Source organism: Solea solea, chromosome 18 (genome assembly GCF_958295425.1).
Source record: "Solea solea chromosome 18, fSolSol10.1, whole genome shotgun sequence".
NCBI lineage: Eukaryota > Metazoa > Chordata > Actinopteri > Pleuronectiformes > Soleidae > Solea > Solea solea.
In genome coordinates, this window is record NC_081151.1 from 10,931,326 (window position 1) to 10,943,355 (window position 12,030).

Sequence of the window (12,030 nt, forward strand, 5' to 3'; positions counted from 1 at the left end):
TGGAACCACTGAAAGTTCACATGTTTATGTATTTTTAAATCTGTAGTGTTGTTATGTAGAGTCAGGAGGACGACTTCCTCTGACAGCTCGCACAGGTCAGAACCATGTTAGTATTAAAACACAGCAGAATGTGTCCCCACAACCGCAGTGTTTCGGCACAGCTCTGCTACCGAGTTTGTAATGAGTGACAGGATGTTAACAAACTCCGACATTTCGGCTTGGTTTTCCAACTTTAGATTCGAGACACAATTAACACAGCATTTACCCCGTGGGAGGACTACAAATAATCACTGAATACCCAGCAATTGTCAACAAGTATTTTTGCTTGAAATGCCCAACCCTCGTAAAGCAGAACTGATTTTTACCATAATTTAAACAGCTTCGGAGTCACTCAGTTTCAGAAAACTTTATTTATACCCACAATGGGCAATTGGGTTTAACAGTAGCCAGCCATGGTTAAATGGCTTGTTGCGGAGAGATTGCGGGTTGTGAGGCATAAATTCAGCAATTTTGACCATAGAAATGTTGAACTCATACAGAAAACTAATTTATAGAACAGTCAAGTGGACAAATTGATTTTCTGATTTTCTTTTATCATTGTTAGTATTTTACTTCACGTCACGATGACAGGGGAGGCAGTCCCCTGACCGCACGTCACTGCCTTGCAAGATCGTGGCTGCCGACCCGAAATCAGAGGTCTCGCAAAATGTCTTGAGCCTCAGGAGAAACACAAATTGCTTTACAGCACTCTACACACACCTCCCAGACAGGTACTAGCTATAAGATCCACGCAGTGATAGCGGCATTTTAGATGTTCATCATAGCAGAGGCAGTGAAAAAGAAGCAGTGAAAATTGTTGACGGAGGAAGCGAGGAAGAGGAAACGACTGTCTGAGTAAACATCAGACCAGCTTGTTCCGAATGGCAAGAAGTGAAAAACACAGAAGAATGCAAAGTGGATGCTGACCTGGTGTTTTTGCTGTTGCACTTGTATCTTTGGGATAAACTCTCTGTTCTCTATGTATGTACGTGTACTTGCACTTCCTCAATGTTTGCTATTGTCATAAAGGCATTTGCTGTCAGTTTGTTTTTGGTGGTTGGTAGGCTGTTCTTCCATCAGCATGGACATGGCTCCTTGGCTTGTGTCCGTTGAAAACAAATGCACATGTCCAGGAGGAGAGGGGAAGGGAGGGGAGCATCAAGAGTGAAGATGAATAAATGCTGAGATATTTCGGTTTGAACAAAAAAATAAAAAATGGGCAGACTGACACTTCATCAAATAGAAAATCACAATAAATCTGCATCCGTACTCCTGTAAAACTGAAAAACATCAATACTCATAAACTAATGAAATGTTGAGAGATGAACTTTTTCATGGAAACACTCCCTAACTGTTGGTGTGAGGGTTGATAACTGTAAAATTTAGAATACATTTTTTATACGCCGTACATTTGCTGTTTGGCAGTTTGAATTAACACAGCAACTTCCAATGTGTCGCACAGAGAGCAGATCAAATGACTTTTTGTGGGGGGTCTTCCAATTAGCTACAATCTAAACATGAGCAAATAAAATAAAAAATCCCACCCTTTAACTGTGGCTGTATTGTCTTCCATCGTACATCACCAGATGATGCAGTGCCTCATTTACAGGAACTGATATGGACAATAACCACAAAGGACAAGATAGAATTACCAGACACCGGGATTTTATTTCACTATTTATCCCTCAGCAGCCATGTAAGGGGGAGACAAGTGGTATCACCTCTCGTGGTCTGGTTGCTGCGCATATTTATGGCTCCACAGTGCAAAGTTACACATGTTTTACTGCCTGCTGTTTTCTCCGAAGAGAACATCCAGCTATTAGCCACACCATTAAAACCGGTAACTGGTTTTAATGTTGTGGATGTCTGGATGATCAGTGTGTTTTTGACTTTGCCAAGCCATGGAACCATAGAAAGCCATGGAAAATAATTGAAAATAGAAAAAAATACAGTATGCTGTAAAGAAAATAACAGACAGTTAAGAATGAACTTCTTTTAAAACAGGGCACAAATAAACCCAGATGTGCTCTGCTACAATATTAAAACCAGTGGCCTGTTTTAATGATGTGGCTGATTGGTGGATAATGTGCGGTTACAAATATGACCCATTATCTGTGTATTCGAATCGCATTGGGTTTAATGTAACGAAAGCAATAGCTTGGTGTAAACCAGCTGTGGTGCGATAAGTTCATATTTTTAAAGACAACACTGTGTCTATCTGTGATCATTTAACATTAAGAAAACGCTATAAAATAGTATTTCATATGGGTTTTCAACCTATTCGCTCCTTAGTTAACCTAAAAACAATGGCAAGCAATTAGTTAGTCATGCTTTAGGGAACTTATTGGGGGATGAAGTACATCCTGCTGATCTATCTGAACATGCTTTGATGGATCGACTATATCATTTCAGCCTGGTTTCCATGTTATGTTTAGTCCATCTTAAGATATGAGACACAATTAACACACAGTTTACCCCGTGGGAGGGACAGACACCCAACTACAAATAACCACTGAATACACAGCAATTGTCCACTAGGACACTAGAATCAGTCATTGTGTGAATGTGCTGTTTTTCTGAAACAGCGCGGCTGACGAGAGCGTCAGTGAGGAGATATTTTGATCGGCTCGTTTGCAGCGACTAGGAGGTTTTTAACCATGAAAACAAGTTAATATATGTAAGTAGACCTCCATAACTAACATATATGTGCAATACAAGCATTCGATGTCACCTTTAAGTTATAATATAAGATCCCCAACTTGTTCTGCGACTTATCCCAATATGTGTACTACATCAAGCTTTCCTGAAACCCCCCTAACCCTGTGTTAGGTGATTTCAGGTGAATTACCTGGGGTAGATGCCGCTGACCATGTCCTGAGCCAGAAGATCAGATGCTACTTGACTCGGCCCCGCAGCTTTTGACATGAGGAGGACAATCACGCCCCTCATCTGGAGGTTGTTCCTGTTGTCGTAGACAAAGCCTCTGCAAAGGAACACACAATTACATTTAGACATACCTTATATCAAATGACAAATGCAAAAAGACTAAAGTCAGCAAAATGCTATATTTACCACAATACACAGTATAGTATGGAGTAAGGCTGTTCAATTACAAACCAAGATATTTAGCTGGGCTAGACATTTTCCACAGCCACTAAGCAGCAGGTGATGACACATTTTAAACAAACCCAAAATGTATATATTGAAAAAGAAATAATGTTTAGTCAGTTTTCCCCCTTTAAATTTGGTCACATCTGGGAACATTTAAAAACGTGTAAACAGTAATAAAAGCACTATACCAGAACAGAATCTGAGGTACTCGTGGGCACTGATTTGATTTACACTTTGAAATCAAAAATATGTTTGGTCATTCTGTCCTTCACACACCTCAAAGTCCATTCAACTGAATGCAAATGAATGCTATCAAACATATCAGGCTACGCAGAGCGCTGCATTAGTGGTCAGTACTACTGTAGGAATTTATGTAGGAATCTTTGAGGGTCAGTGAAATGTGTTTTTCTCAGCGTTTCTGGTAGGACCACAGGCTAGGAAACTCAGATGTTGATTTTGTCTAACTGAAGAAAAGAAAATGTCTGTGAAAAGTTTAAAGTGCAGGTTTTCTCTCTTTAGTCGCAACATGGAGAACAAAGTACAAAAAGTCTATGTATTGAACGTGGATGGAGCATCTCTTAACGTAGCTTTCTCCGCCATTATCCCGCTGTAAACACCCTCTTCTTCAGCCAGGTAACTTCGACCCAAGTTTAATGAGTAATGTCTAAGATCCAATGATAACAGAACAGACATGTTGACTTGTGGTGGAGAAAGAAAACGATTGGTTGATGCAGTGTTTCCAATGTCAGACTCGTCTTGTGTAAATATAATCTTTGCAGCGCAAAGGCTGACAGTTTTTGCACTAGATCTTCGTCATAGTGTTTAGTCCAGGGTCGTACTTCCCCTTTCCACGGTTGACTGTGTGTGAGTGTCAAGGTGAATCCTGGGAGCTCATTGGTCCTACAAAGAAAATGTCAGTATGAGAGGCTGCATTGTACCAGCTACAGTGGACTTCCCTTCAACCATTCAGGCCCCCTTTACACCTGGCATTAGAATGGGTGTTCTATGATCAGATAGCAATCAGATAGTCATTAGATAGCACTTTACCATATGCATTTACACTTGGTATTAACATGCGTCTACGGTGTCCACATCAACATCCGATTGCTATCCGACCACGATAATCCTCCCCTTTCATTACCTCCTCCTCTTCTTCTTCTGCAAAGATTTCCAGTAGCAGACAATGGCGTCTGTACGCTGCCATATCAACAACGACTATTATTTTAGCCACACATTAAGTCCTCTGATAAGCGGAAAACCAACGAAAGCAGAGGAGACTGCGCAGTTTTGTCGCCACGTTCAAGTTAGCTGTGCTTGGAGCCACTGACCTAATTATTCCCGCTCACGTAGTTGTTGTGGGTTGAATGGAGACGTACTAGAGACTCATTGCATTACACCTGTACTTACATTTGGTCCAATTGGGATACAATTACAGAAAACGCATTTTAATACCAGGTGTAAAGGAGACCTCAGAGCCCTTTGATGGCATAGGGTGGTGGAAGTTTAGTTCTAGTGTGACCATGGGGTGGCTTGCTCAAAGTGCCATGGTTCCAAACGGAAGTAGAGCCTTAACAAGAACCATGCCAGTGCTTGCTGGTGTGAAAGTTCTATCAGAGCCCGAATGCCAGCAGACATCCATTTTGTTATGAGCCTTGAAATGGTTTGTTTTGCGTGTTGCTGGTAGTCTTTTGGAAGCTCTTTTCTGCGTGTTGCACTGAGGGTTTCCCCCTTGGCCCAGACATAACATACGTCAATGAATTGTTAATGTTTTTGGTCATCATCAAATCCTGAGGGAAAGAATATCTGTCTCTTTTTTTCCTACCATGACGACAGCGATATAATTAAATCAAAACAGTAAAATGCAAAGCTTAAAAACCAAAACAACAAGCTGAGGGATGTGAACATGCTCTGCAGAGCTAGGTGATGATACGTCTCTGGGTTTATCACCAAGCATGATCCCCACTTCTGTACACATACTTATTTGAGCTTATGTTATATGTCATTCTCATACTTTTTGTTATATGTAGAAAAAAGAAATATCAAGAGCCAGAGAGAAAAGCAACGCCAAATCTTTACTGGTTGATATTTCTGAAATTGAATTAAGATCTTAGCTAATTATTATTGACTGAATTAATATCTGGACCAATAATAATAATACTAATAATAACTGTGGCAGTAACAAATCTGAATAAATTGTTAAAATGAGAAATTATTGTACAAGATTTAAAAAAGAAATATGTATTAAAGCAACTGGAATATAATTGATTGGCTCTGCTGCGGGAATGCATTTTTCTTTTTGGGGGTGGGGGGTGGAGTGTCACGCCCCTTAGCTGGCAACCTTCCGACACATTCACAGAAACACACACACACAGTGCACAGTGGTAACCGACTGCGTGGTGGGCAGATTAAATATCTTTTTACTCTCTCTGGGGAGCAGTTAGACAGAGCACCTCTAATCCTGCTCCTATGGGAGACCCTTGTGCCATGAATCACGCTCTCGTTAGGGGCTCCAAGGCAGACAAGTGGCCACGCCCCCCTCCGCTCGATGCCCAGATACTGGCCTCACCGCCCCTCCCTCCACCCCCCACCTTCGCTCACCCACTCCTGCGCCACAGGGGGAGGTAGAAGAACTGAGACAGAGAGGATGTGAGAGATGGAGCATGAAGAGAGGGAGGGGATGCAGAGAGATGGAGGGAATGAGAGGCCAGACAGAAACGCAAGAAAAGATGACAAAAGAAATATGAGAGTGACTCTGGAGTGGTGTGTTGATGCTTTGTTCCTTCCCCAAAACCCAAACCTATCTCATAAAACACCTCATATGTTTCCAAAAGATTTATGACACGGGTGACATTATGTAGCTCATGATGTTTATTTATGGTCAACTCTAAATTTTTACACAGTTGGAGAAGAGCGGTGAGCGTGGCGCACTGATGGATGCAGCAGCATGGCCCGGCCTGTGGAACACTAAACTGCTCGGGAGCAAAAATTATGAAGCCGCTGTCCTCTCCTCCCGAGGAGTCTGTGTGAGCCACTGTGGCCTGAGGGTGGCACATGATTAATATTTATGTCACTATCCACACCAGCACACATCAATCAATCACAACCGCCTTCCTGCAAAGGGGTGGGGCGAGGATGATGTGCAAAAAAGAGAGAGAGTGGGGGCCACAGTGAGGGAGGAGGAGGAGGAGGAGGGGGCAGAAAGAGAGAGAAATGGGTCGCTGTCATTTTAAAGGGTTGTGAACAGGTCACCACGCCTTCTGCTCACAAACTGCGGCGCAGGAATTCAGGAACTTCAGCCATCGAGCACGGCTGCTGGAATTAATGCATGCAAATACATGACCTCACATGCTGTCTCATATTGATCCTCTTGTCATTTTTTTCCTTTAGTAATGAATGAATGAATGAATGAATGAATGAATGAGTGAGCTCCATAATGTTGTACATGTCTAATGGACACAATTAACGGGACAGATTTACCTCTGAGGTACAGACTCATTTTCTAGGACTTCGTCTTTAATTATTTTATTCTAATGTTTTTATGATCAAATTCTGTTTTTTGTCATTTATTTAGCAAAAGCCCATAATCAAAAAATATAGCAGGCTAATAATTATTTATTTATAGATCCTAAACATAGGCGAAAATGAAAAAGGAGGAGGGTCATCAAGAATGATTTTGTATTGTCTGGAATATTAAACACATGTAGTTTCTAGAATGCAGCTCAGAAATACATTATTGATTACACTGGATGAAACACTTTGATCCAAAATATACAAGTCATCTGGTTGTATTATATTGAGTTTAAGTTTTGCATTATTGTATCACATTAACATAAAACTCGATTGTCACAAGTCTCTGTACCAGCCTCAAGGTTTTGTTTTAAATATCAATTTAATCAAAAAAAATCATCTCAGCAGTAGAGATAACGTAACTGTAGTTAGGATGATTTTTTTATTGCTTGCATGCTTGTAATTTTTTGATTTGTTTAGCTAATTAAAAGGTGTTTTTTTTTGTTTTGTTTTGTTTTTTACATCTGAATGAAAATCTCATGACAGTTTGTGGGTTGCCTGCTTGTGTTGTCAAACCAGTTTAAATTAAAGGTGGTAAAAAATAGTTGTTTTTTTACCTCATGATTGAACAGTGATTTTTTTTTCCTTCTTACTGTGAAGAGCTAACGTTGAGGATTGAGGACAATAATTTTGACTTCAAGCACTAATTTTGACTTCATGGGCTTCAGATCAAAAAGTCAACAATGAAGGGAAAAGGTTACAATGTTCTGTAAAGATTTTCAAAGCTGTACGTGTTTGGATTTTTGGATTTAGTGTTGAAGTGTCTCCTCTGCAAATACTCCCCCACTTGCTCTGGCCTTATCGACTCTTCTCTTCCCATTTCTTCTTATCTTCAAAGCTGCAACCTTGTTGCTAAGAGCTACATGTAAGCATTTAATTCACTAATGTCAACACTGCTGCTGAAGCAGGTAGACATATTGTTGTGCATCAGCTGAAGTCGTCTCAAACCTTGTTACAGCCAAGTGGTACAGTGCAGTTTAGCTGGACGATTTTGGGATGATCAGGCTTGTGTTTCCACCACGGGGTGTGTGGGCCGGACACATAAATTACGTAGCTATTTACGCAGCTGCTTTAGCATACCCGCATGACACAGTGCAGCTTGCTAATAAATTCCACAAAGAGGAAAAACGCAACATAAATAAACAAAGAGCAAAAATTGAGGACATGCAGCATGTGTTAATTCTTTTCGGCATGTGGCTGTTTATGACAAGAGGAGGACGAGCTTTGTTCAAGAGAGGGCTGCAGGCTGCACAGAAAAACACCAATCAACAGACTGCAGTGAGTCTAGCTCCACCCTGTAGGGCCAGGATCACTGTGGAAGGGTTCCAAATACTGGCACGGTATAAATCAGTTATTTTGGTACCCTTCTCAACAGTTTATGCAAATGCAAATAATTGCATGATGTACCCAAGTGAATCAAACTGTGCTGCTTGGTGGAAACAGGGCTTTAATGGCCACTATATTAAAAGTATTAAAGGTCAAAGGTGAGACTGCAAACAAATGCTGTGAAAAGGTAGAGAGCAGGGATCAAACTGGATTCTGGTCCAACTCTCAAGGACTGTCCTTAAAGCAAGTTAAGTTTCCTATCCTGGGCCACATTCCCCTTGCTGTAACTCCAGACTTTGGGCCAAAGTTAGCTGAGCTGCAGTTTTTGAGAATGAAAGGAAAGGAAAAACCGAAACCCAACTCCACGAGGGTCTGCCTGTCTGCTGTTGTGGATATTTTTATCTGCCGTGCGTCCAAGGCGGAGACACAGTGGGAAATACGAACCAGCCAACCCAAGCTGACAGAGAGGAGTCAGACTGTCAAGAGGTCTACTTCCCTCCTCAGCACCCCCACCCACTGCTACAACACCCAAATGGATTGTCATATCAGATTTAGGTGTATAGGTTATTACACCCTTGGGCTCCTGTTTCAAACATGCCCGTCTGTATGGCTGGATTGAGTTTGAGGACTCTCTCTTCTCGTACTCTTTGCTTAGTTCTCCAACTTCTCGATTTCGTTTGATTAAACACAAGAAAGTGACAAAAAAGTGATTCCTATGTTGAAGTGATTGGACGATCTGGAGGATGGGTTAGCTCCTCCCCCATTATGCAATCGTGGTTCTGCACTTGCATGACAAATCAACTCCCTTACCTTTAAGCAGTACATATGTAAATACAAAAATACATGGATGGAACAGAGGGAATGAGTCCTCTAATCCAATTGATTTACACCCACATAGAAGTGACTGTGACAGGGGAGACTTTTGCTTTGATTTGCACGAGAATCAATATACAGCATTTCATAAATTACGATATTTAATGCTGAGAAAAAGGATCCATGCACCAGACTGGGAATGGCTGTAATATGTGCTGCTCTTATTTAGTTTGGGATGTCTCTTTGGTTGTTATTTGGATGTTTTCTCTCTTAAAGCTATAATATTAAATAATATTTAAACCATTCACATTCTTTGAAAGAGGGGCTAAGTGTTCACCTGCCACATTACAGGGTTTCTTGTTGGAAGCAGATGTTGGTGGTATTGGTTGTGTTCATGATGATTTATCCAATAACTGTTGTGTTTTGAAGGTGAGAGGTTATAAAACTTTTATAGTCTGACTATACATGCGAAGTAAACAATCAATTTAATGGCCATGTACGTCTGAGTCCACCTACGTAGGTGGTGCTATATCTCTCTATAAGCTAGTGTGTACTGAATCGGTTTCCTGTTGACCTTTACGTCACTTTACGTCACCTTTCACTGAACAGTGAAAGGTGAGATAGATCATGCTGTGGTTCTATATGTTTCGTACCTGCTATACCTTAACCTACTGTTAATGGAGATACAAATTAGATGGAGCATGGCTCTTGTGGTTGCTGTGTTATCCAAAGAAAGACACCGTCGGCGTATGATTTCCGGCAACAGTACTACAGCTGTTAAATTATCTCCTTCTACTTCTGGGTCAAAGACGGGAGGATATTTCAGAGCATGCACAGAACACCAAGTCTGACTCCAGTCCGTCAACTCCAGACTCCAGTAATCGGACTATGAATCGCGTTATCCAGGTATGTTAGTCCGACTAAGACTAGCTTTAGTCAGACTTTAGTCAGACTAATGTGTTTATATGAAAAATTCATATCATAGGCAAAATAAATACCATTTTTATGAACTGGTACACCGTCCAGCAAAGGGTGTCTCCACATGCTTCATAAGGACGTTTTTGGAGCAAAACTTCCTTAAAGTTCAACTCGTGCCAAAGCGATAACTAGTGCTTATAGTCGTGTTTGTAGCATCAGACATGCGACCTTATTCAGTGGTGAAAACACTGGATTGAAGAATTTACTGGTTGTGACTTAAAATCAAATCTAATCAAGGATGTGAAGAATCATGACACCCCTACACCCAGCACTAAGGAAAATCATTAATATCTGACATGAGTGACTTGAAAATGCTGACTCTTCACCAACATACAATTGTGCCAATAGGAGGAGCCTGCATCTTTATAATAATCTGATTACAGTTTTTAATAGATGCAGATATTTAAAATATGTGGGATGTACAAAAAAATATATTGTTTTCTCTGACCAAAGTGATTTCAGTTTCTTTTGTTTTTTTACAGTTTAAAGCAGATTCTCTGAAACAAGATTGATGTGAAACAAATGCTGAAAGAGAGCTTTGATTAAGGAATTAATCCCAGTTTATTTTGTGAGTGTTTGAAAAATCCCTAACCCTCAGAAGCGTGTCAGTTTCTTTTTAAACTCACACACATTGTAATCTTCTGACAAGAATTACAGGTTCTGTTATTCTGCATTTTAAACGATTTAGAGGGTAAAACAAACAATCAATACAAAAAAGGAATTAACCACAGTTCTTGAACACATGATAGAGATCAAAAGTAAATGTTAAAATTGACCTAGTGTCGTCCTTTCAGAGATGTGGGCTAAGTCTGGGTGTGGGGGTAGTGACATTAGCAGTGTTTTGGCAGCAGGTGTTACACAAAGGGACTTTTAACTTAAACAAACAATAAACACTTATTGTCTGTCTCTCACATTTTATATTGAATAATAGTCAAACGATTGCCTGCCTTTATTCAAGAATTCTTGTATGTGGGTCTCACAAATAAACCATGAAGTGGATGCTGCTAAATGACCTGCAGGGTGTAACTTTATCATTCTCCCAAACTTAAGTCCGTTCTACACTCACAAACGTTGTAACTTTCACATGTAACTGCACATCTGAAGGGAAGAAGCTGAGAGACTGGGACAAGAATCTAAGTCTTCATTGTGTCTTTGCTAAGAACCAGCTCCACGCTAATGTTGACGTGTGTTTTTAGTGAATGGAGTCTGGTTGTAAGAAGAGTCCTGTGTCCAGTGTCGTGTCAGCTGTTACCTTGCAGTGCTGAGCAGTGGGTGCCGAGTTCCCACCAGTTTCCTGACGTGCATGGCGACGTTGCTGAGTTCATCGCTGAGGAGGCAGCGCAGACTCATGAAGGAGGTTGGATATCCGACTATCTTCTCTGCGTCGGATACCACTTTGTTCACGTTCGAAGGTCCTGAGCTGGAGAACAGACTCAGTGTCCTCTGTCCTCGGCTGCATAACGTCCTGCAGCTCAGTCGAGACCATGTAGAAGGAAGCATTTCTCTCTCGAGGACACAGTTACCTGAAATGTCATTCAGGTACGTGCTACCATGTTTAAACTCTATCACAACTGTCTACTGCTGACGTCCCGGCGTGAATTTAACCTGCGTGACATTTGTAATGTTGGAAAAACATAGACTTTATAACAGGAATCGACTTAACGCACTACTATCACAACACACGACCTGTCACAGGACGCCGCCATCTTCACACACGTAATGCGTGACGTCGTACAACGTGATGACGTACATCCTCTACTCAACCAAACCACGTAGTAGAATCAGACTATTGTCGTTTTGTCAAAGTTACACATAGTTTTAGTGTGAGATGAAAACACCTATGTAATGAAAGGTTTCTTTCACTTCATTCAGCATGTATAATATTCACAAAACATCACTTAAACTAAGTCTAATTAAAAATTCTACACACCAGCACTGTAACATATAGGTACAGGGTGACTGTAAGAATACAAAGTTCATTAGTCATTTTTTTCTTTTATAATTCTTTCCACTTGTAAAACAATTTACTCATCAACAACACAACGACGTGCGAGCAAAGTACACAGGATCTCATCCTTTTTTAATGGGAGATATGTGGACCAGCCAAAGCACAGGTGTATCAGAGGCATCGTTAATGTTATCAGTAACACCTGTGCTTTTCCTGGTGAAACACACCCACATGATGACTGTAACACA

General features: G+C 40.8%; 1 protein-coding gene across 1 annotated transcript in view; it reads right to left on the bottom strand.

Moving 5' to 3' along the window:
• The window catches only part of pdss2 (prenyl (decaprenyl) diphosphate synthase, subunit 2), a 37,360-nt gene extending 25,815 nt beyond the window's left edge, over window positions 1-11,545 (bottom strand). Inside the window, exons 1-2 of the mRNA XM_058616259.1 lie at window positions 11,087-11,545; window positions 2,888-3,022 (exon numbers count right to left, since the gene is read on the bottom strand). Of these exons, the coding sequence (XP_058472242.1) occupies window positions 2,888-3,022; window positions 11,087-11,334 (383 nt within the window). The 5' untranslated portion in view covers window positions 11,335-11,545. The remainder of the gene's footprint in view (window positions 1-2,887; window positions 3,023-11,086) is intronic.
• Window positions 11,546-12,030: the final 485 nt, after the last annotated feature.